This window comes from Piliocolobus tephrosceles, chromosome 1, assembly GCF_002776525.5.
Source record: "Piliocolobus tephrosceles isolate RC106 chromosome 1, ASM277652v3, whole genome shotgun sequence".
In the NCBI taxonomy this organism is placed as follows: domain Eukaryota; kingdom Metazoa; phylum Chordata; class Mammalia; order Primates; family Cercopithecidae; genus Piliocolobus; species Piliocolobus tephrosceles.
In genome coordinates, this window is record NC_045434.1 from 98,106,611 (window position 1) to 98,133,088 (window position 26,478).

Consider the following 26,478-nt stretch of genomic DNA (forward strand, 5'->3'; position numbering starts at 1 on the left):
GGAAACAGTCTCTCAGATCATAGCACAATCAAATTAGAGCTCAAAATTAAGAAATTCACTCATAGCCACACAACTACATGGAAATTGAACAATCTGCTCCTGAATGACTCTTGGGTAAACAATGAAATTAAGGCAGAACTCAAGTTCTTTGAAACTAATGAGAACAAAGAGACAGTGTACCAGAATCTCTGCAAGGCAGGCTAAGGAGTGTTAAGAGGGAAACTTACATCTCTAAATGCCCACATCAAAAAGCTAGAAAGATCTCAAGTTAACAACCTAACATCACAACTAAAAGAACTATAGAACCAAGAGCAAACAAACCCCAAAGTTAGCAGATGATGAGAAACAACAAAGATCAGGGCTGAACTGAGGGAGAGAGAGAAACAAAAAACCCTTCAAAAAATCAAAAAATCAGGAAGTTGGCTTTTTGAAAAAAATGAAAAATAGACTGCTAGCTAGACTAATAAAGAAGAAAAGAGAGAAGAATAAAATAAACGCAATACAAAATGATAAAGGGGTTATCACCACTGACCCCAAAGCATACAAATAAGCATCAGAGAATACTATAAATATCTCTATGCACATAAACTAGAAAATATAGAAGAAATGGATAAATTCCTGGACACATACACCCTCCCAAGACTGAGCCAGGAAGAAGTTGAATTTTTGGGCACATCAATAACAAGTTCTGAAATTGAGGCAGTAATAAATAGCCTACCAAACAAAAACAAAACAAAACAAAACAAAAACCCAGGACCAGACAGATTCATAGCTGAGTTCTACCAGAGGTACAAAGAAGAGCTGGCATCATTTCTACTAAAATTACTCCAAAAAACTGAAAAGAAGGGACTCCTCCCTAACTCATCCTGATACCAAACCTAGTAGAGATAAGACCAAAAAAGGAAACCTCAGGCCAATATCCTTAATGAACACTGATGCAAAAATCCTCAGTAAAATGCTGGCAAACCAAAACCAGCAGCACATCATAAAGCTTATCCACCATGATCAAGTTGACTTCATCTCCAGGATGCAAGGTTAGTTCAACATACCCAGATCAGTAAGTGTGATTTATCACATAAATAGTACTGAAGACAAAACCCACAGATTATCTCAATAGAGGCAGAAAGAGCCTTCAATAAAATTCAACATCCCGTCATGTTAAACACTCTCCGTAACTTAGATATTGAAGGAACATACCTCAAAATAATAAGAGCCATGTATGACAAACCCACACCAGTATCATACTGAAAGGGCAAAAGCAGGAAGCATTCCCTGTGAAAACCGGCACAAGACAAGAATGCCCTCTTTCATCACTCCTATTCAACATAGTATTGAAAGTTCTGGCAAGAGCAATCAGGCAAGAAAAAGAAATAAAGGATATTCAAATAGGGAGAGAGGAAGTCAAACTGTCTCCGTTTGCAGATGACATGATCCTATATCTAGAAAACCCCATCATCTCAGGCCAATAGCTTCTTAAGCTGATAAACAACTTTAGCAATCCTCAAGGATACAAAAATCAATGGACAAAAATCACTAGCATTCCTATACACCAACAACAGGCAAGCAGAGATCATGAATGAACTCCCATTTACAACTGCTACAAAAAGATTAATATGCCTAGGAATACAGCTAACAAGGAAAGTGAAGGACCTCTTCAATGGGAACTACAAACCACTGCTCAAAGAAATCAGAGAGGACACAAATAAGTGGAAACACATTCCATGCTCATGGATAGGAAGAATCAATATCGTGAAAATGGCCATACTGCCCAAAGTAATTTATAGATTCAATGCTATTCTCATTAGACTACTATTGACATTCTTCATAGAATTAGAAGAAACTACTTTAAAATTCATATGGAATGAAAAAAGATCCTGAATAGCCAAGACAGTTCTAAGCAAAAAGAACAAAAGTGGAGGCATCACACTACCAAATTCCAAACTATACTACAAGGCCAAGGTAACCAAAACAGCATGGTACTGGTACAAAAACAGACACATAGACCAATGGAACAGAATAAAGAACTTAAAAATGAGACCACACACCTGCAATTATCTGATTTTCAACAAACCTGACAAAAACAATGGGAAAAGGATTCCGTATTTAAAAATGGTTTGGGGATAACTGGCTAGCCACATGCAGAAAATTGAAACTGGACCACTTCCTTGTACCTTAAACAAAAATTAATTCAAGGTGAGCTAAAGACTTAAATGTAAAGCCCCAAAGTATACAAACCCTAGAAGAAAATCTGGGCAATACCATTCAGTACATAGGCATGGGCAAAGATTTCATGATGAAAATGTCAAAAGCAATTGCAACAAAAGCAAAAATTGACAAATGGGATCTGATTGAACTAAAGAGCTTCTGCCCAGCAAAAGAAACTATCATCAGAGTAACAGACAACCTACAGAATGGGAGAAAATTTTTCTAATCTATCCATCTGACAAAGGTCTAATATCCAGAGCCCACAAGGAACTTAAATGTTTAAGGAAAAAACAAACAACAACAACAAAAAAAACCCACAACCCCATGAAAAACTGGGCAAAAACCATGAACAGACACTTCTCAAAAGAAGACATTCATGCAGCCAACAAACATGTGAAAAAAAGCTCAACATCACTGATCCTTAGAAAAATGCAAATCAAAACCACAATGAGATACCATCTCCTGCCAGTCAGAATGGCAATTATTAATAAAGTCAAGAAGCAACAGAAACTGGCAAGGTTGCAGGGAAAAAGAAATGCTTTTACAGTGTTGGTGGGAGTGTAAATTAGTTCATCCATTGTGGAAGACAGTGTGGCCATTCCTCAGAAACCTAGAGGCAGAAACACCATTTGTTGCAGCAAACCCATTATTGGGTATATACCCCAAAGAATATAAATCATTCTATTATAAAGATACTTGCACACGTATGTCCATTGCATCACAATAGCTAAGACATGGAATCAACCCAAATGCCCATCAATGATAGATTGGATAAAGAAAATGTGGTACGTATACACCATGGAATACTATGCAGACATAAAAAGGAACAAGATCATGTCCTTTTTAGGGACATGGGTGGATTTGGAAGCCATTACCCTTAGCAAATTAATGCAGGAACAGAAAACCAAACACCACATGTTCTCACTTATAAGTGGGAGATGAATGATGAGAACACAAGGACACATGGAAGGAAACATCACACAATGGGGCTTGTTGGAGAGGGGTTGGGGGAGAGAGAGGATCAGGAAGGTTAGCTAATGGATGTTGCTCTTAATACCTAGATGATGGAATGATCTGTGCAGCAAACCACCATGGCACACATTTGCTTATGTAAAAAACCTTGACATCCTGCACATGTACCCTGAACTTAAAATAAAAATTGAAGAAAAAAAGAAAATTATTGAGATATTTTATATATATTTTTTGGTGCTAAGATTTCAAGATCTGGTAAGAATTTCACACTTACAGCACATCTCAATTTGGACTCGCCACATTTCAGATGCCCAAGAACTGCATGGGTCTAGAGGCTACCATATTGAACGGGACAGCGCTAGGTCTGTGCTTACTCAAACTTTGGCACAGGTTGGAATAATCCAGAGGTAATATTAGATACAGATTCCTGGACTTCATTCATTCACAAAGGTCAGGGGCAGGGCCTGAACATTTGCATTTCCAAAAAGCTCCCAGTTGATGCTGATACTGCCAGTTTACAGACCACACTTGGGGTAGCTTGCAAACAAAGCATGCACATCTCCCAGTGAATTGTGGCAATTATAATGATGATAACAAATAGTTATAATATTTTACCTTTCAAAAGCACTTTGCATCAACCACTAGAAATTCAAATTACAACTAAATTGAGTTATCACTGCACACCCATCAGAATGGCCAAAATGAAAAATAATAACACCAAATGCTAGTAAGGATGTAGAGAAACTGGATCATTCATACATTCCTGGTGAGAATGGAAAGTTGAATGGAAAGTTGAAAATAGTTTGTCAGTTTATTTTAAAGCTGTAAATGGACTTATCATACAATTACATTTTTGAGCATTTATCCCAGATAAATAAAAACTTATTTCATGCAGAAATGTGTACACACATATTCACAGAAGCTTTATTTGTAATATCCCCAAACTGGAAAGAACTAAAATGTTCCTCAAGAGGTGAATGGTTAAACAACCTAGTGCACCCATACCATGGAATACTATCTGGCAATACAAAGGTACAAACTGTTAATATACACAAGTTTGGATGAATCTCAGTGACATTGCTGTGTGAAAAATACCCAACCTCAAAAAGATACATCCTTCAGGATTCCATCTACATAACGTGTGTGAAATAACATAGTTGTAGATATGAACAAATTAGTGTTTTTCAGGGATTGGGGAAGAGAAAGGTGGAGGTGTGGTTGTATAGGGACAGCATGAGGGAATCTTGTGATGGTTAATCTTGATTATGGTAGTGGTTACACAAAACTACCCATGTGATTAAATTGTATTGAGCTACACACATACTCACACATAAATGAATGCATGCAGAAGTGGTGAAACCCAAATAAGTTCTATAGATTGTGCTAATGTCAATTTCCTGTTTTTGATATTGTGGTATAGTTATGCAAGGTGTTAACACAGGGTGAAGGGTACACAGAACCTCCCTGTACATTTATTTGTACCTTCTTTGCATCTATCATTAACTTAAAATAAAAAGTTTTTTTAAGCACTTCACATACACTATCTCACTTGATCCTCATGATAACTCTGGGAAATGAGTAGTATAATCACTGGCATTATATAAAAAAGAAAACCAAGGCCCGGGGACCAACTACAGATGGAAGATTACATAGCTAGAAGCTGGCAAAGCCAGGTTTGAAATAAGACTGCATCCTCTTGTAAGTATTGATGTATTAATATATAAGTATTTATAGATATAAAAAGATTTAGGGGACCCAATTATCAGAAATGTAGATGTGTTTCAGATAGCAAATTTGCAAAGTAAAAATAAAACACAAGCCCTCCGTCTTCCCATGACTTACGATAGACTTGCAGGTTGTAGCGCTTGGTGGTGGTGTAGGGATAAACCTGTATATTTATGTCTGCTTTGTAGTCTCCTGCATCTTCCATCCTCAGATCACTAATGACCAGATTGTACTTCGGACCTAAGGCATGTATCCGTTCATAATAATTTCTGTGGGTCACAGTAACTATGGGTGCCATTTCTGAGTCTCCTGGTGTTACATAAGCAACAGATGTTTTAGAAGTCCAAGCAATGATTTTAACTTGCTGTGGTTCTTGGATATTTACAGGGAAAGTGACTGACTCTCCCAGAATCCCATTCACTGTGAAGATTTCTGAGTCTTTTCCAGCTGCTTCCGGCCCTGAGAACATAAAAAGAAAACTGTAGCCATCTGACTGTTGCACCTTTTTCAATTCCTAATCTTTCTGGCCTTGGAGCTCCCTGAGGAGCTGCCACAAATGCAGTTCACCCAGTTTCTTGAGGATGTCTTTTTTTTTCTTTTTTTTGTGCATTCTACTCTAGGTGTATTTAATATGTCATGACAACTAAATTTTCTAAAGCATTCTCATTCAAAAGCTAAGTTTCTCATTAGAGATACATTTTGTTAAAAATATTTTTACCTAGACTTACAGACTCTGAAAGCTAGAAGGCATTTGAGAGGTGAAGGCCATAAGCCTCCATGTAGTCTAAGATATTAGGTGCATTTCTTTCCCAAGATCATATTACCAAGCGGTAGAGCTGGAACAAGAACCTGGAATATCTTGGCTGACGGAGTCTTGGGTCATTGCTTTTTATTTTCCTGCGATCTCTGCAAAAAGCAAGTAACTGTTTTGTCTCTCTTCTTGGAAGATACAAAAAGAGAGTGCTTTGGAGTTTCTGGAGAAAATATTCCCCAAGTTAGTGATTTTGGGGGATGTTTTTCTGTTTACTTCCATATTCCTAGTCTCTAGAAGAGTGCTGGACACATAGAAGGATCTTAATAAATATTTGTGGAATTAATTGATAGAATTTATTCATGCGTTTCCTAGACTCTCTTGGAACAACTTCTGAAGTAAGCAAGTTTTGTTTATTCATTCATACATTTGTGAATGAATGCGTGCATTTATTCAGGATCAATTTTGTTCCCGATACTATGGTGGATATTTATTAATTTAATTCATAATATACGTGTTTTTTGGACATCTACCCTTTTAAACAAGATACAAGGAGCTGGGGATACAATGGCGAGAAGAGCAGACATAATTCTTGCTCTTTGGGACTTACAGTCAGAGGAAGATACCAATGTTGATCAGATAATCATACAAACAAATGGATAGGCACAAAGTATGTAAGTATTATGGTGATTTGAGAGAGACCAGCAAGGGGACTTGATCTGCTCTGGGAATTCAGGGAACATTTCCTAGTGAAAGCTGAAGGATGAATGCTTTTAAAATGTAACATAGGAAGACGAAAAGCTTATTTTCTCCTCCCTTTTCTCTCCTCTATCACTTTTGAAGATAAACTGTTTTAATATATAGTTTGTAAAATGAGAGACAATGTAATTTTAAGACATAATTTTTCTGCTTTTCCTCCTCCTCTTCTTCATTATTCTGTAATTCTCAATGAGGGCTCTTTAGTGAAAAATACTGTTTGGGGCAAGTATGGATGATATCCAAAGTATTTAATAACCAATATGACATGGACCCTGACCAATCAGAAAGGGTGTTAGCCACAAACAAAACTAGTTGGGCGGTTCTGGTGTATACTGGCTGCATGTAAGTTCTGATGACCACAACATCAGTTTTCCACATAAGTGTGTTCAGGCTGACCCTAAAGTTTATCCAAGGCTTGGTATATGGAAGAATAAGGATCATAAAGTATACACGTCACTTTAAAGTGGTACAAAACAAAGGGATTTCTTAACTTGATGGTGCTGTCTCACTTTGGCTACCCTTGCTCTTCAGCTCAGCAACCACTGAAAGAGTCTTAGGGACAGCTGATGTAAACCTCTTTCCTTTCTGACCAACAGAGATTTTCCTGTAGGAGCAGTATCCAGGACAAGGCCTGAGGATTTAGTTGGGGGATGGCTAAGTACAGAAGATATAACAGGGTGGGGAGTATGTGGGGTGGGAGTAGGAAGGGGGAAATTGGGAACCCTTATCTGCAAACATTTATTAAGTGCTAATTATGTGTCAGATGCTGTGTTAGGGACACAGGGACAAACAGGACATTGTTGCAGCCCTGAGGAGCTCACAGCCCAGAAAATAAGACAGATATGGACACAAGTGCAAGATAACACAACACGATGAGTGCTAAATGGTAAAAGCAATAGAAATAAGCCATTGGGGTGGCAGATCAGAAAGAGGCTAATGCTGCCTTTGGTGGTAAGAGTCATAGTTTGCCAAAATTCAAGAACATTAATTATCCCCAGATAAACTGTTTTTCTGTACTGACGAGTTCTAGGAGTGAGGTGTTTGGAGTGTCCCAGCCTGAATCCCTGGAGGTCCTGGAATGGGCATGTGATCTATGCAGTTGCACAAAACCCTGAGCTCAAAAGGACCCTGAACTGGACTTAATGCTGCGTTGCCACCTTTAAATTCTACATAATATTTAAATAAGGGGCCCTCCACTTTCATTTTGCACTGGGCCTCGCAAATTATCTAGCCAGTCCTGGTCTCAGATCTCCCACGTCTCAAGTCTTTTTTTGAAGTCAGACCCTAGTGCTTAATTGCCACACCACTCTGTGGATTGAGATTAGGTGTGAGGAGATAGACAGAACAGATTCCACAGACTCGTAATTTTGCTGGGTTCTCTCACCAAACCCCAGGAAGTATGTAGGTAGATTGTTAAGGCTGAGACCTTCTTAATATTAGGGCCGTTGAGCAGCCACAGTGGTTGGTGTGTGGTGCAGTTTTAAAAGTATGTCTCATCTCGTGTAGCAAGTCATTCAGGAAGTGATGGTTGGGTATCAAAGAGCAATCAGGCAGTGGGGGTGGTGGGTAGGCAAAGCTGGGGGAAGCTGTTATTTGTGCTGCTGGTGTTGTTGGCATGAATACTTTGCTTGCTGGAAAAGGCAAAGGGGTTGCACATGTTTAAGATGAAGATTCTGCCACCTTCAAACACTCCAACTGTGCCTTGAGAGAGGCAACTGCAAAACCATTGCATGCAGTGGAAAGATAGGGAGGCAGAAGGCATAGCTGTAAGTACTTCTACTTATGAGCTGGACAACCTTAACAAGGTCACAAAACCTTTCTTTTTTATTTATTTATTTATTTTTGAGACAAAGTCTTACTCTTTCATTGTCAACCAGGCTGGAGTGTAGTGGAATGATCTTGGCTCACTGCGACCTCCACTTCCTGGGTTCAGGCAGTTCTCCTGCCTCAGCCACCTGAGTAGCTGGGATTACAGGTGCATACCATCATGGCCAGCTACTTTTTGTAATTTTAGTAAAGACGGGGTTTCACCATGTTGGCCAGGCTGGTCTTGAACTCCTGACCTCAAATGATCTGCCCGCCTCAGCCTCCCAAAATGCTAGGATTACAGGTCACAAAACCTTTCTGAGCCTCCGTTTCTTCATCCATAGAATGAAAATAATAACTATGCTATTTGTCCTATTTGGTGAACAGCAAATGATGTAATATGAGTAGAAATGCTTTGCTGATCATCAAGGCAAAATAAATGTTAGTTATTTCTGGAGTTGATAATGATATCTTAACATTCATCATATGTTCTTTATCATCTCTTTAACAATTGGTACCTGCCCTTTGGGCCTGCCCTAGGCCATCGTTATGATGGTCTTGGTGATGCCAGGGCCATACTGGAGCATATATCAATAGCCATTTTTAAGGGCTAATTCAAGTAAAGCCTGGAGGGACAGTTTTAGGTACCCTGGATAGACTTTATTCTGCTCTTAGAAGACTTTAAGATTTAAAAGAAAGAATGTCCATATCAATCAATCCTGATATTTATTTTTCTAGGTGCTAAGGGGACTCTAACATTATGTTATCACTGGAAATGACCTTATTAAAATCTAATTTCAGAGATAACTTGAAGGGGTGGCCTGCCCCTCCACACCTGTGGGTGCTTCTCGCTAGGTGGAAACGAGAGACTTGAGAAAAGAAATAAAGACACAGAGACAAAGTATAGAGAAAGAAAAGCGGGGCCCCAGGGGGCCAGTGCTGTGCTTTCAGAGGACCCACACTGGCACCGGTCTCTGAGTTCCCTCAGTATTTATTGTCAAAAAGATAAGGGAGTAAATCAGCAGTAAGGCTTACAGATACACGGAGCTGTTACATTTTCCCAGGATCGGGCAGGAGACAGATGTTTTTCTTTTACTGAGATTTAAAGGAATGGTACTGACCTTCAACCACAAGCAGGCTTTAAACATTTACCTAACAAAGCACATTCCTTACAGCCCAGAATCCTTTCAACTTTAATTAGCACAGCAATGTTTCTAGCAAGGACAAGATTGGGGGTAGAGTCACAGATTAACAGCATCTCAAATATAGAGCCGAATGAAGTCTCTTAAACTTACTTCTATCTATAATAACACAGCAACAGGCTAACCTATTTTTTCCCTACAATAACTTATGGCACAAAAACATCTTGAGGACTTACCACGAAATGCACTATGCTAGTCTACGGCAAAGACAGAGTCTCTGCCTTTTTGGGGGAATTTGATACCTGGTTAAGGAAATAAGATACACACACACATACACACACACACAAATTCTGCTTTGCAATATGAGATAGTAAATAATAAATTCAAGTGAATGGCAGAAACAGTGATTATGATAGGAATTCTAAGAAGGGAGGGATCGCTGAGCTGTAGTGGTTAGAAAAAACATCTCAAAGAAAGTAGAATTTGAGGAGGATTTTGAAGGGTGAATAGAATTCTACTTGATGGAAAGGGAAAGGAAGAGTGTCTCAAGTCCTTGGATCCTGAATAAAAGTTTAGAAGCAGAAACTGTGATGTTAGTTGGATGAATATAAATTTGCATATCAGAGTGGACAGAAGTACAGCTGGAGATACAAATTGGGTTTAGATTTGAGACAGCCTTCAGTTTGAGGTCTCCACCAGAGGCAGAGGGGAACTATTAAGATTTTTGAGGGTGAAGATTAAAATAATGTTTTAGTCATTGTAATCTAGTAATGATGTGTGGGGAGGAAAACAGGAAGGAGAGGCTGCATCAGAGAGGCCATTTAGGGAATACTGTAGTCTTCTGGGCATGAACCAGGGGACGATAATGGGAATGGAAAGGAAGGGCTGGATTTGACGATAACACAGAGAAAGGCAAGAAATAAAGAGGCATCTGCTAGAATTCAATTGTTCATCAATATATTTTGAGTTTCTATTTTATGTCATTGAAAAACTCATAAAGTTTATGATGGAAATAAGTCAAAGGGGGAAGGACAAGTTTAATCTTAGAAACATTAAATTTCAGATGACAGTGGACCCTGTAAGTAAGCTGTTGGAAGGATGGAAGATAAGGAGAGAGAATGGACTTGAAGTATTATTTGGGGCACTGTGGCAGAATCTGCTAGCTGTTTTCCAATATATGTTCCCCCCTTCATTCTTAGTAATAGAATCGTTAAATTTTAGCAGGGCATAGAGCCACCCAGAGTAAAGACTATATTTTCCTGCTTTCTTCTAGCTAACATTGGTCATATGACTAAGTTCAGCCCAACAGAATAAAAATGGAAGTGTTGTATATGACTTCTATGTCTTTAAGAAGCGTGGGGAACCTGGTGTGGTGGCTCACATCTGCAATCCCAACACTTTGGGAGGCTGAGGCAGGTGGATCGCTTGAGCCCAGGAGTGCGAGACCAGCCTGGGTAACATGGCAAAACCATGTCTCTACAAAAAAGTACAAAAATTACCTGGGCATGATGGTGCACACCTGTAGTCCCAGCTGCCCAGGAGGGTGAGGTGACAGGATCACCTGAGTCCGAGGGGGTCAAGGTTTCAGTGAGCCAAGACCACACCACTGCATTCCAGCTTGGGTGACAGAGTGGGACCCTGTCTCAGAAAAAAACCAATAATAAATACATACATGAGGGAAATTTGCTGTTTTCATCTCTTCCTTGCTTTTGCCGGCCAGACGGCCATGACAGCTGGATCTTAGACAAACATTCTGTGTCATGAGGAGGAAGCCAAATTCTGAGGATGGTGGAGCAGGAAGATAGAAGTCAGAACCCCAGTGACCTTGTGAACTATTCTACCAACTGTGAACAGCCAACTCTGGACTTTTTTACATGGGCAAGAAATAAACTTCTTTCTTGTTTAAGGCATTCTTATTTTAGTGTATCTGGTACTTACTGTAACACTGAAATTCAACGGGCTTAGAAATCATCCACAGAAATGGAGTGGGTGAAGGAGAGGAGGGTCATTCAGGAAGAGTAAGCCTGAAGTCCACGACTGAGCCTTGTAAGAGTGCTCACATTTGTAGAAGAGGCACCATCAAAAGAAACACAATAGACCAAGCGGTAAGAGTGCAAGAGAGGCACCAATAATGGACGATATCACAGAGAGGAGAAAGAATCTCAAGGAGGATATTGCTACTGATGTCTAATGATTCAGTGTTCAATGGGATAATGACTGAAAATGGCCCTGGGTTTGCCCGTTACGAGGTTATTGATGGCCTTTGAGAATATAGTGCAAGTAAGACAACTCGATGGAAGGCCAGAGTCTAGGGGACTGACAGAGTAGGTGGTAAAGTGTGGAGGAAAAACTTGACAGTGAAAGAAGGGTGATGAGATAGGACAGTAGCTAGAGGGTCAGGTAAAACTAATTTATTTCCGTTTTAAAATAGAAGAGACTAGGGGTTGCAGAGGAGGTGCTAGGGAGGGTGAGCAGAGAGAGATGTCCCCAGATGTCCCCAGTGGGCCTGCTCTAGGTTAGATGCTCCTGCCCCTGGCCTCTCTGGAACTCCAGGTTTCCCTCTCATAGCACTTGCCACATCGTGTGGTGGTCATCAATCTGTGTGTGTTCTGGACACTGTGAATGACTTGAGTCCAGGGGCCTTGCCTTAAACCTCTGGTATACAGTACAGCACAAGATATGCAGACCACTAATGCTTGTTATGGAACAAAAGATGGAAAGGAAAGGGCAGGCAGTGGAAGTTATAGGTTTAAGGAGGGTCACACCCTCACCTGAAGTGGAAAGGGGAGAGGAAAGGATGAGTGAAAGAGCAAAGGTATTTTGAGATGTTATTAAAGACGGTGATAGGAAGAGGCTGCTTGGTGATGTACAGTGAGCACAGATTTGAGCCACATGGGCTTGTTTTCAGGTTCAATCCCTGGCATTTGCTGAGGCCCTCATCTTACTTGACTACAAGATGGGCTATAATAATGCCTGCCTTATAGAATTGTTTTGAAGACACATAGAAGGTGCTTAATACAGAGTGGATATTTTGGAATAGATAGGATAAAACGGAAGGCAATCATTATTGGTGGCCTTCATCTCTTCAGTAATGTAGGAGGGGAGACTATCTGCTGACAGTGAGGAGGCAAGAGTGGGACCAGCTAGGAGGTATACAGACTAAAGGTGCAGATTTTGAATCTAGGAATATTTGAACCTAGCTGTGTTATCTTGAGAAAATTATTGAAATTCACTCTTCCTCAGGTGCCTCATCGGTAAAGCGTGGATAATTATTAAATGCAATTGCGAATGCCTGGCACATATAAATGGTAGTTGCTATTATTCTGGTGAATGTAAAAATTGGGAGGAAATGTTACTATAAGGAACACCACAGAGAGTCAACAAGAGATTGATGAAGGGGATCAAGTGTTTACTAAGTACCCTTGGGAGGCCAGCGAAGAAGCAGTAACCCACATTTATAACCTTTTCCAGTGTAATTTTGTGACCTTCCTATGCCAGAACACAAATTGGAAAGGTAGGAGAAAGGCCATACCTCCAGAGGAGAAACAAAAGCAAGAAAAGGCTGAAACCCTGGGGTGGAGGCTTAGATGGAGAAACCTGTTCACTGTGACTCTTAGGTAGCTATGGCAGAGAGGAAGCCCAGGACCCAGAGGACAGGATGACCAGTGTTGAAAGAGAGCACTGAGGACTGGTTGCTCACTGGAAGTTGACTTCCCCTCCTGGATTGGGCTGGGGCGCCCTTCCCAGTGCAATACACCTTTCTGTGTCTAAGATGATAACCCTGTTTCCCTGGATGGTCCTAGGTGTATGGATGGATTTTACAAATGTATATTTCATGGTTAGGTCGCTCAAAGCCACTGACTAGAAGAAGACAACAGGGATCGTGAGAAAAAGGAGAATATTTGAAAAAACAACAACAACAAAAAAAGGAAAGAATTAGAAACCCATAAGAAGTATAAAGATTGATGGGGTATGAGGCTTTTAACTGGTGAGAGGAAAATTCTTCAAGGCTGGGCAAGCAAAACCTACTGAAGTGTTGGGTGGAATCCAAAGTCAAATACAGATGACAATGGAGAGGTCATTTAGACCTAAAACCCCATAGTTCTCCTTAGATTCTATTAAAAATGAACACAGTGTACCCTTGGAGTTTGGGGAGCTCTCTATTCTCCTTTCATAACCTTTACCATCACTACTAGGCTCTGCCTGATCTGCCCCTACTTCTCTCCTACTCCAACCACATCAGCTCCCTCTGTTCTGTAAACAGGCCAAGGGCACTTTGCCTTAGAGCTTTTGCACCGTTGTTCTCCTCTTTTCCTACCACACTCTTTTCAGCAGCTCCTTACTTTGTTCAGGTTTTTGTCCCAGCATCACCTCATTAGAAAGAGCTTTCCTGGTCACTGTGCCTAAAATAGCAATCCCCACCCCATCATTTTCTCTTGCCTTGCCTTGCTATCCTCGTCATTGTAGTTATCACCACTAAAACATTGCCTGTGCATATTTATTGTCTCCCAACCTATCCCCTCAATACACTGCTACTATAATGCAATTATCAAGAATGCAAGTCTTTGTTTCAATCACTACCATTCCTCCAATAACTAGTGGATGATTATTAAATGTTTGTTGAAAAAATGAACACTAGCCTGGGTAACACAATGAGATCCCGTCTCTATGAAAAAGAAAATAAAAAAAAATTAGTCAGGTGTGGTAATGCATGCCTGTAGTCTCAGCTACTTGGGAGGCTGAGACAGGAGGATCACTTGAGTCTAGGAAGTCAAGGCTGCTGTGAACCGTGATTGTGCTACTGCCCTCCAGCCTGGGTGACAGGGCAAGACTCTGTCTTTAAAAAAAAATTTTTTTTTTTTTTTGCAACTGACTCAATTATCCTTTTCCAACAATAGAAAAACAAGGCAGAAAATCTCAGCAAGAGGAAGAGTGAGGGCAAGAGAGGACTCTTTACTGATCTCTGGGTCTTGATGTGAAAGGTGAAGTTTTTTTTTTTTTTTGAGACGGAGTCTCGCTCTGTGGCCCGGGCTGGAGTGCAGTGGCCGGATCTCAGCTCACTGCAAGCTCCGCCTCCCGGGTTCATGCCATTCTCCTGCCTCAGCCTCCCGAGTAGCTGGGACTACAGGCGCCCGCCACCACGCCCGGCTAGTTTTTTTTTTTTTTTTTTGTATTTTTTTAGTAGAGATGGGGTTTCACCATGTTAGCCAGGATGGTCTCGATCTCCTGACCTCATGATCCACCCGCCTCGGCCTCCCAAAGTGCTGGGATTACAGGCTTGAGCCACCGCGCCTGGCCGAAAGGTCAAGTATTTAAACTGATTATTAACAAGAAGCAGATGGCTAACTGCAACTTCTTTCTATATTCTATATTGTTTGTGAAGAAAATTTTTTAGATCCACAGAATGGGGACCCACAGCATAGTTAGTAAAATTGTCCTGAACCAGGGATTAGGAAACACATTTGAGTCAAGGGTCTGTTGTTGACTAGCTAAATGACCATGAATGTCACTTACTTGCTAAGTCTGAGGGTTCTAGTTAGTAAAAGAAATAAAACAAAGCTGTCCTGCCACTTTGAGGAATTATGAGGATTAAATGACACGAGAGTGCTCTCAAGTGTGTGTACTAATGGAGAAGAGTCTAGTGGTTCCAAGGGGAGCCTTGCCTTGTGGAGTCACCTGTGTGGCACAATGAGTTAGTCACTGAGACCTAGGCTGCCTGGGCTAGAATCCTGGCTCTATCAGGGACTGTCCATGAACCCTAGGGAAAGTCAGTAACCTCTCTGTGCCTCAGTTTCCCTAATTTTAAAATGAAGGTAATATTAGCACATTAGTGAAGGTAATAATAGCACAATATTTGACCTCATAAAAATATTATGAGGGTTAAATGAGTTGATATTTGTAGACCTCTTAGAAGAGTGCCTGGCGTATGCTTGGCACTACAGGTGTTTGCTATGTAAAACAAATAAACATCTTCAAAGAGACTAAAATAACACCTTAGACAGCTATGAAGGGAAAAATTAGAGTTAGAGTATTGGGGAGATGTTCAAGTCAGCAAGTAGCTATTAATAAGAGTGGAAATGGGGAAGGCTGTACTGTTGCTTAACAGACACTTCCACCCCCTTACTTTCTTAGGATCCTCCAGATAAACATTTCTTGTCCTTTTTTTTTTTTTTGTGGCACTAGCTAAACTTCCCCTCTCTTCTCCACCCACTGCTTCCTAGAGTCAAAAAGTGGGGGTGGAACATCGCTGAGTATTGTAGGTCTGGGCGAGTGACCAGAGGTAGCTTTAGCATGTGGTACCCAGAAGACAATCCATTATAACTGTTCACATTGAGTGAAGGGACATAGAGGGAAAGAGGAAGCACAGGGCTGGGCAGCCAGAAATTTTGTGTCATTCTCCAAAGCAACGGAAAGTCCTTGATCATGAGGTTTTAAGAAAAAGGAACCTACTACCCCCATGCAATAGTACGTTGTTTTCCCCTGGGAGTTTTACTTTATATCACCTTTATTGGGATTTAGGTTTACTTGAATTGGTTCCTTCAAAACACACACACACACACACACACACACACACACACAGACACGCACACACAGACACACACACAGAGACACACACACACACACAGAATCTCAAAACAGACATGAGATCATGGCCCATCCACTGTTTTAACATTGCTACCCTCTATTAGTGGGTACTTGAACATTGAGTATAACAAAGGAAACATGAGTACCTAGTCAGTTTCACCTATATGAGCTCCCAACTGATTGCTCATACCTCCTTCCAAGTTTCACATAGATGAGCCCAGTGATTCCCAAACTTACAGGTCCATCCCTCTCCTAAGGTCCAAGACAAGAAAGGTTTGATTTAGGAATACTTCAGTAGCCTGAATGGCTTGGCACTGACCATCAGGCTTCTGTTGTGAAGGTGCTCTGGCTGCCTTGTTGGACTCCATATTGATCTCCAGGACTGCTTCAGCAGTTGGAGCTGACAAGGTAGGCCTCCACTACCTTCCACTGAAGGACTGAGTTATTACAGGGGGAACAGCTTCCCACCCTCTGTTTGGAAGCTGGGTATTTGATAACCAGTTTTACCCATATATAATATATTTCCATTTCTATAACTGGATTTCTGCTTTTGAGCCTTTTCTGAATGTCTATGTAGTTGTCTGCTTACATCTCATTCTAATACAGAGGCCTTGCCCTTTTCTTGAAGACCCCATGACGCAAGGACTTCAGATCAGTGGCAGGTTGTTTTGTCAGCATACTTCCACAGGTATGCTTCCTGCCTTTGAGACCCAGGATGATGGTTGGGGTGCAGTTACCCACAGTGGGTCCACTCATTTCTTGGAATTTTAAGTCTCAACTGCTGAAATCCCCATGACCATGTTCAACATCCAACAGGAAATCAACATCATGTTGATATTGGACTTTCATTTGTTTAAAGAAACTAATTCAAATCACATTTGAATAATATTAAAGTGAATGGTATTTGAAACATGTCTGGAGATGGTTATTTGCTTGGGTATTCTGCCTCACTGCCCTGTCCAAACTTCTGTTATTGGCAAGGACCTGCCAGCAGCTCCTTCCTCCTCTGTGGGTGAGTTAAGAGAAAGGCACAGCTTCTATCCAAATAATCCTGTCTTGACAGAACTAAATAAATCATCACTCTTTACTGCCATATTCCCAAACATTAATAGTGGGGAGAGTAATTTACTCCACTTCAGCATCAAAGTGGGTGGAGGCAGCATGACTCAGAGGTTAAGTCTAATGACTCTGAAGTTTAAATTCTATTTCTTTCACTCTTTGGTTAAATGACCTTTGACTCTCTGTGTATCAATGCTTTCATCTGTATATGCACACATAAACAGTACCTATCTCATAGTGTGTTGTAAGGATTAAACAAAATAATAACTGTAGACTACTTAGAGTAATGCCAAATATGCAGTGATTGCTCCATAAATGGTTATTTATTACTATTACTGATGGGAGACAAGACAGGGAGTTGAAGAAATGGAAATAGGAATGGGGCAGAGGAAAAGAAGACTTAAGAGTGTGAGACAGAATATGTAGAGGGGATGGGCAAGGATTAAAACTGGTGGACTCCTCTATCTCCTACCCCTAGAGTGGGAGTGTCTCCTAGGGTATGTGGAGAGAGAGTCAGAGTCATGGTGTTTCCAAAGTCATGATCAGAAAGTTGACATCAGAGCATAAGACTGTGAATTTTGACTCAGAGAAAACTTTTCCAACATAGAACAGTCATAAGTTTGCACACTCAGACTTTCCTTATGTTGGTAATTTCTGAGGGGAAATGGGGGTTTCTCCCTGCATCTCTCCACTGCTTCTCAGCCTCTTCAACTCTCTGAATTCCAGGGAAATGCATAAAGTGTAGACTCCTAAGCCCAATACTGAATGTAAGGGACTACCTCTACCAGGAACAGCAGCAGGAGGAATTCAGGGTATATTTTTATGCTCAGAAAAGTTTGCAGAATAATCCTTAAGAGGCAAACAGATAATTCAGTAAAGGTAGACAGTACGTAAAAAGTAGTCCTGGCTTTACTTTTATAAAACAAGCTCCCATTCCCCTTTCATGGATCCTTAATGAAATGAGTATCTCACTCCTAGTTTCCTTTTCCAGAACCCCGATAAACCAACACCTAAGCTCAAACTCCCACCACCTTTTCTCCTGTTTATGTTCCTTGGACAATTCCCTGACAGAGGAGTCCTGCCCAGGATCTCTGTGTGGTAAAGCCATGGCTGTTCCTAATAATGCATGAAAAGCGAGTGTGAAAAACAGCAACATTAGCTAATATCTGTTAAGCATTTAATATATTTAGGTACTATGCCAAGTGTTATACATGCATTATCATCATTTTGATTCTCAAAACAATTCTACTGTATTAATACCCTCCCCATTTTGAAGCTGAAACAAGAGTCAGAGGAGGAATATAACTTCCTCTAGGTCACAAAACTCCTAAGCAATTCACTACTAGCTGCTTTGACAATTTTATTTCAGTTTCGGTAGATGAAAGAAGTGTATCCTAGAGCTACCTTTTATTTTAGCAGGTGTTAAGCTTTTGAAGAGCATCAAGAATCTGAAAGCAATGAGTGAAGAGGTCAGGTGGAGCAGAAAGAAGATCCAATGGGATTGGGATTAACCTTGGGATTAGAAAAACCAACGTATATTTCCAGCTCTACCAATTTAGGTAGTGAAATTTCAGGTGAATTTTTTAACCCCTAAATCTTAGTTTATTATTTTTCTTGCATAATGAGATTAATAACATCTATCTTTCCCATCTCAATGGTTTTCATATGGATAACATAAAAATTAGGCATAAACATCATAGAATGTTTTGCAAATTAAGTGGTATCAAATGCTACCTTGTCTAATCTCTCTCTGGAAGATTAAGGACATCCCTAGTACCAACTTTTCCTCATCTACTTGCATTTTCTGTCTGTCATTCTAGAGCGACCAGCAGAGGCTCCAAAAATTTGGTCTGACTAGTGGTTACAATCTCCATGAAGTTCAAATTAAAGGAGCCATAGCTTGAAATGGCCAAGGGAACCAGAGAGATCACGGTGCATTGATTTTACCTTTTTCAGAAAATCCTAATGTACTAGGTTCCCAGGGTTCTAACTCACACCAGAATATTGCTAGTGTATTTTCAGGACTGGCAAGAGATACTAGAAGTAGATTTAGAAGTTCCAAACATAGTAAATTTCTGTTAGACAGAGCAGTTGTTTGTATTTAATGAGATAATATGTACAATGACACAGCACTCCCAGAACTGTGTTGTTATAATTTCCTTTGTACCAATAGCAATCAATATTCATGTTGTTCTTTTAGTTTACTGTTATGCCATAAATGAGAAAAATAAGGTTTTAAATTCAAGTTCTCCAATTCTTTTTTGAGACTATTTGTAAAAAATGGGATAATAATCTCTTCCTCATTTATTTTAGACTTTCTTGAGGATAAAAGCAGAGTAATAGCTCTAACTGTGCTTTGAAAATAAAGGGAGTTTATAGAGATGAGGCTCAACAATGATAATGAGTCATCCATCACTCTAACCTGATAGAACAATCAACTATAATTAGGAAAGACATTTTCTCCCTCAAACACCATCACAGTTGAATGCCAAGAAGAGACTGCTTGTAAGTCATTCGAGCTTTTAGATGATCTTTCTTTTGCCAGGCTTTGTGGGTGGGTTTACCAAGTGCTGATTCCTCTGAGAAGGTTTTGCCTCAGACCTTTGGAAACTGAGATCTCCAAAACTAGATAAAACTCAGAAAGCTGAAAAACACTTAGGTTTGAATTTTAAGTCTCTCCCCAGCCTGTTGCATCCTGTTGAGTATAGTAGATACTGAGACCCAGGGAGTTCTGTTAAACACAGATCAAAAAGACAGTTCAATATCTTCCTTAAGGGTAATTTTTGAAACTTTATGGAAAACCAGGAGCGGATCAGCAAGGGTCAGAACTCACAGGTTTGCAGGCAAAGGAGCAAGATCCATAGGTGGTGCTGAGCCATCTCTCTCAGGGTCTAACCTTCCGCGGGAAAGCACGGCACTGTTCTAGCAGAGTCAGTTTCACTTGAGTTTTCTTCCTCCTTTTTATAACCACATTTAAGAAAGGAAGTGCAAGTTAACTGATTTAGTTAACATTGGTCTTTGTATTACTGTGCTAATTTTTTCCAATTTAAAGTGCCTAGCATTAATTATTTATTCAACAAATATTTATTGTGTGCCTACTATGTGCCAGGCACTCTTCTGGGTGTTGGCAATATACAGAGCAACAAAGCAATCGATCACCCTCCTTTCATGGAGTTTATGCTCTTTTTTGGAGTAATCAACAACTAAACAAGCAATTCTAACATAATGTAATAAGTGTTGCAACAGGAAAAATACAGGGAACTATGAGAGGAATAGGGGCATCTAACTCAGGCTAAGAAAAGTTGGAGTAGGCTTCCTGAAGAAACTGACAACCAACCTGAGACAGGCTCGAAGAATGAATTACTATTATTAGGCGAATGGTGGTGGGGGATATGGAAGAGGAAAAATGTTTTGACGTATGATAGGAGATTAAAAATTGTAGCAATTAAAATTATATAATTATAGTTATATAAAATGATCACAAATACATGATTATGTATATAATCAACATGTCATATTATTTAATATAATCAATATTAAGTATTATATTAATAATATATAATTATATTTATATATGGTACCATAATATGTAATTATATAATACATTAATACATAATATAATATAACTATATATATAATTATGTATAATTCCATGATATCATCATGAAACATTATGATTATGATCACACCTTATTAGGGACACAAAAAGTGTTTGATAAAAATTAACGTTGAAAGAGATTTTTAGACTATTGAATCTATTTTGCAGATGGAGAAACTGGCTCAGGAGGAGAGGAAGTGACCTTTCCCTATATCACACAGTGAATTAGTGAACTGAGGTAAAAGCCAGCAAGTGTCACTTGGCAAAGACTGTGGCTCCTGGGCATGAGAGACAGCAGGTGCAGAGGCATGCTTAGGTGGAGTTGAGCTAGATGTAACAGGACTATTTCTTGTAGAGGGTCTTCATCCTGGTTAACAAGAATACGAGTGATTGTGTAATGTGTGTATGGGAGACGTTGTCTGGGAATGGTGATAGAAATGAATATTTGTGCCCAGAAGCTAAGCAGTTTGACCCAGCTGGTTTGGGGAGTAATGGGAAGGCTGGGGACACTACCCCTGAGACCTGGGGGATGTGTACAGCTTTTCTTTTTGACTGAGTCCTCATGCCAGCTAGCTCATTCCTAGGTAACCTGGGCCTCTAGAGTCACTCATTAAATAATCTTGCTGATCATCTCCCATATATACTTACATAATATTGCATATAGTTGACCCTTAAACAATGCAGCGGTTTGGAGTGCTGTCCCTTCAAACAGTCGAAAGTCCATGCATAACTTTTGACATCCCTAAACTCAACTACTAATAGCCTATTGTTGACTGGAAGCCTTGCCAACAACACAGTTGATTAACACATATTCTATGTGTCATATGTATTATTTACCATATTCTTGCAGAAAAGTAAGCTAGAGAAAATAAAATGGTATTAAGAAAATCATAATGAAGACAAAATATGTTTACTGTTCATTCAGTGGAATTAGATGATCATAAAGGTCTTTATCCTCATCAGCTTATGTTAAGTAGGCTAAGGAGGAGAAGGATAAGGAGGAGTTGGTCTTGCTGTCTCAGGGATGACACAGGAAGAAGAGATAGAGGTCGAGAAGGTGGAAGAGACAGGCATAGTCGGTGTAACTTTTCAGAAATACATTTAATTTTTGTCTGACTTTTTTGCTTGTTCATTTCTCTAAAAATGTTTCTATATGGTGCCCTTTCTTACTTCTACCATTTGTTTTAGTTTTAGTGCCTGTATCATACCATAGAAGGGCCTATGTCATAAAAGAAGTTAAAAAGCAGTCCCGAATAGTCAGAAGCCTTCTGCCAGACTGTCTAATGTCAGCTTGTTTTCTGGCACTGCTGCTTCTATGTCTTCTTCCTCATTGTTTGATCCTGGCTTAGAAGCATTCTTTTCCATCAAGTCATCTTCCGTTAATTCCTCTGGTGTGGTGTCTATTCGCTCTTGAATTTTGACAAGATCTATTTCTTGAAACCCTTTACCCCATCTTTTTTTTTTTTTTTTGCCATATCCACAATATCTTTCATAATTTCCTTGATTAGCTCTGTCATAAATCCTGTGAAGTCACGCACAACATTTGGACACAGTTTTCTCAAGCAGAGTTTATTGTTGCAGGCTTAACAGCTTTCACCACTTTTTCTACAACAATGATGGCATCTTTAATGATGTAATCTTTCTAGACTTTCATGGTGGCCCTCGCCTGGGGTTCTCTTCCAAGGCATTGACAATCCTTTCCATAGAGTACGTGTATAATGAGCCTTAAAGGTCCTTATGACCCCCTGTTCTAAAGGCTGAATTAGAAACATGTTTGGGGACAAGTATATGATTTCAGTGCCTTTGCTGTTGAACTCATGGGGCTCTGGGTGGCCAGGGGCACTGTCCAATATCAAAATAACTTTAAAAGGCAGTCCCTTACTGGCAAGGTATTTCCTGACTTCAATCACAAGGTATTGATGAAACCAATCCAGGAAAAGTGTTCTTGTTGTCCAGGCCTCCTTGTGGTACAATCAAAACACTGGCTGCTGGTGTTTTTCCCTTCAAGGCTCAAGAGTTAGCAGATTTATAGATAAGGGCAGTTGTGATCATAAACTCAACTGCATTTGCACAAAACAGTAGAGTTATCTAGCCCTTTCTGCCTTAAATCCTGGTGCTACCTTCTCTTCCTTACTAATACATGTCCTTTGTGGCATTTCCCCATCCACCCACCCACCCCCACAGAATAGAGCACATTCATCTGCATTAAAAACCTGCTCAGGCAGGTATCTTTTCTCCACAAGGATTTTCTTAATGGTGTTTGGGAACTCATCTGCTGCCTCTTGATCAGCAAGAAGCTGCTTCTCTTGTTATCTTGACATTTTTAAGCCAAGTATCTTTCTAAATCATCAAACCAAGCTTTGCTGGCATTAAATTCTCCAGCTTTAGATCCTTTGCCTTCCTTTTGCTTTGTCATATAACAACTTTGCTTTTTCTTGAAACAAACTTGAGTCTATAGGTATGCCTTTTTTATAGCCTCATTTTCAAATGAGATTAAAAGGACATTTCACAAAAAATACATGGTTTTTGAACCTGTTGGTGTAGTTGCAGAGATGGCTTCACAAATTCCCTTTTTCCACAATAGTCCTTACACCGGATTATTTTATCTAGAAATGGCAGGCAACAGCAACGGCAGTTGCAGACTCCAATTTTTGGTACATATCAAGCAATTCAAGTTTTTCTTGTCATGTCGTGACTTTTCTCTGCTTCTTGGGAGAAATTCCAGCATCACTAGTGGTACTTTGTATGGGTCTTATGGTTTTTATTCAAGGCTTATGATATTGCACTAAACATGACAAAAAATTAATGCAAGAACTGGCCAGGCATGGTGACTCATGCCTGTAATCCCAGTACTTTGGGAGGCCAAGGCGGGCAGATCACGAGATCAGGAGATCGAGACCATCCTGGCTAACATGGTGAAAGCCCATCTCTATTAGAAATACAAAAAATTATCTGGGCATGGTGGAATGTGCCTGTAGTCCCAGCTACTCGGGAGGCAGGAGAATTGCTTGAACCCAGGAGGTGGAGGTTACAGTGAGTCAAGATCACACCATTGCATTCCAGCCTAGGCGACAGAGCTAGACTCTGTTTCAAAAATTAAAAAAAAGCAAGAACTGAGAGAAGTCAATTCTCATTTCTCTCAGTTCCTGTATATTTTTGTTTATGGTGATATGTAATTTACTGGAGAGACCAATTTCTTATGTGGAAATGGTATTACAAGATTTTTTAATACTGTGTATTTTATTTTACATTTATGTAACTTAATTTTTTATTATTCTACTTTAAGTTCTGGGTTACATGTGCAGAACGTGCAGTTTTGTTACATAGGTATACATGTGCCATGGTGGTTTGCTGCATCCATCCACCCGTCACCTATATTAGGTATTTCTCCTAATGCTATCCTTCCCCTAGCCCCCCTCAACCCCCACAGGCCCCAGTGTGTGATGTTCTCCTCCCTGTGTCCTCCCTGTGTCCATGTGTTCTCATTGTTCAACCCCCACTTATGAGTGAGAACATGAGGTGTTTAGTTTTCTGATGTTGTGATAGTTTGATGAGAATGATGGTTTCCAGCTTCATCCATGTCCCTACAAAGGACATGAACTCATTCTTTTTTATGCCTGCATAGTATTCCATAGTGTATATGTGCCACATTTTCTTAATCCAGTATGTCATTGATGGACATTTGGGTTGGTTCCAAGTCTTTGCTATAGTGCCACAACAAACATACATGTGCATGTGTCTTTATCATAGATTGATTTCTAATCCTTTGGATATATGCCCAGTAATGAGATTGCTGTGCCAAATGGTATTTCTAGTTCTAGATCCTTTAGGAATTGCCACACTGTCTTTCACAATGGTTGAACTAATTTACACTTCCACCAACAGTGTAAAAGTGTTCCTATTTTTCCATAACCTCTCCAGCATCCGTTGTTTCCTGACTTTTTAATGATCGCCATTCTAACTGGTGTGAGGTGGTCTCTTTGTGGTTTTCATTTGCATTTCTCTAATGACCAGTGATGATGAGCATTTTTTCATACATCTGTTGGCTGCATAGATGTCTTCTTTTGAAAAGTGTCTGTTCATATCCTTTGCCCATTTTTTGATGGGGTTGTTGACTTTTTTCTTGTAAATTTATTTAAGTTCTTTGTAGATTCTGGATATTAGCTCTTTGTCAGATGGATAGATTGCAAAAATGTTCTCCCATTCTGTAGGTTGCCTGTTCACTCTGATGATAGCTTCTTTTGCCATGCAGAAGCTCTTTAGTTTAATTAGATCCCATTTGTCAATTTTAGCTTTTGTTGCCATTGCTTTTGGTGTTTTAGACATGAAGTCTTTTCCTAGGCCTATGTCCTGAATGGTATTGTCTAGGTTTTCTTCTAGGATTTTTATGGTCCTAGGTCTTACATTTAAGTCTTTGATCCATCTTGAGTTGATTTTTGTATAATGTGTAAGGAAGGGGTCCAGTTTCAGTTTTCTGCATATGGCTAGCCAGCTCTCCCAACACCATTTACTAAACGGGGAATCCTTTCCCCATTGCTTGTTTTTGTCAGGTTCATCAAAGATCAGATGGTTGTAGACATGTGGTGTTATTTCTGAGGCTTCTGTTCTGTTCCACTGGTCTGTATATCTGTTTTGATACCAGTGCCATGCTGTTTTGGTTACTGTAACCTTGTAGTATAGTTTGAAGTCAGGCAGCATGATACCTCCAACTTTGTTCTTCTTGCCCAAGATTTTCTTGGCTATGTGGGCTTTTTTTTTGGTTCCATATGAGGTTTAAAGTAGTTTTTTCTAATTCTGTGTGTGAAGAAAATCAGTGGTAGTTTGATAGGGAGAGCATTGAATCTATAAATTACTTCAGGCAGTAAGGCCGTTTTCATTGATTGAAAACAACTATAACTGAAATATTGATTCTTCCTATCCATGAGCATGCAATGTTTTTCCATTTGTTTATGTCTTCTCTTACTTCCTTGAGCAGTGATTTTTGAAGAGGTACTTCATATCCCTTGTCAGTTGGATTCCTAAGTATTTTATTCTCTTTGTAGCAATTGTGAATGGGAGTTCACTCATGATTTGGCTCTCTGTTTGTCTGTTATTGGTGTATAGGAATGCTTGTCATTTTTGCACATTGATTTTGTATCCTGAGACTTTGCTGAAGTTGCTTATCAGCTTAAAGAGATTTTGGGCTGAGATGATGGGGTTTTCTCAATACACAATCACGTCATCTGCAAACAGAGACAATTTGACTTCCTCTCTTCCTATTTGAATATGCTAAATTTCTTTCTCTTGCCTGATTGCCCTGGTGAGAACTTCCAATACTATATTGAATAGGAGTGGTGAGAGAGGGTGTCCCTGCCTTGTGCCAGTTTTCAAAGGGAATGCTTCCATTTTTACCCCATTCAGTATGATATTGGCTGTGGGTTTGTCATAAAGAGCTCTTGTTATTTTGAGATATGTTCAATTAATATCTAGTTTATTGAGAGTTTTTAGCATGAAAGGCTGTTGAATTTTTTTTAAGGCCTTTTCTGCATCTATTGCAATAATCATGTGGTTTTTGTCATTGGTTCTGTTTATGTGATGGATTACGTTTATTGATTTCCATATGTTGAACCAATTACACAATTCTGACAGAAAAATTAAAATTGGGCAAACTTACCACTCAATGAGTGCCAAAGTTGTTGCTCTCTGATCAGCTAAAGGCAAGAGCAAAGCTTTCAATGGAAATTTTAAAGCAGCTGGATGATCTCACTTTGAAAATGCTTTGTAGAAGCATTTCTTCAAAGAATTATAACAGGAGATGTAACATGGCTTTATCAGTACCATCCTGAAGAAAATGTACAATCAAAGCAATGGCCATTGAGAGGTGGAAGCTGTCTAGT

The 26,478-nt window shown here is 39.7% G+C and overlaps 1 protein-coding gene across 1 annotated transcript; it reads right to left on the reverse strand.

Annotated features, from left to right (window-relative positions):
* Positions 1–4,042: 4,042 nt before the first annotated feature.
* On the reverse strand, positions 4,043–19,975 carry CD84 (CD84 molecule). The gene is made up of 2 exons (XM_026457035.1): positions 19,838–19,975; positions 4,043–5,361 (listed from the first exon to the last, which is right to left on the reverse strand). The coding sequence occupies exons 1-2, from the start codon at positions 19,881–19,883 to the stop codon at positions 4,940–4,942; spliced, it is 468 nt and encodes a 155-aa protein (XP_026312820.1). The 5' UTR covers positions 19,884–19,975; the 3' UTR covers positions 4,043–4,939.
* Between the last annotated feature and the right edge of the window lie 6,503 nt (positions 19,976–26,478).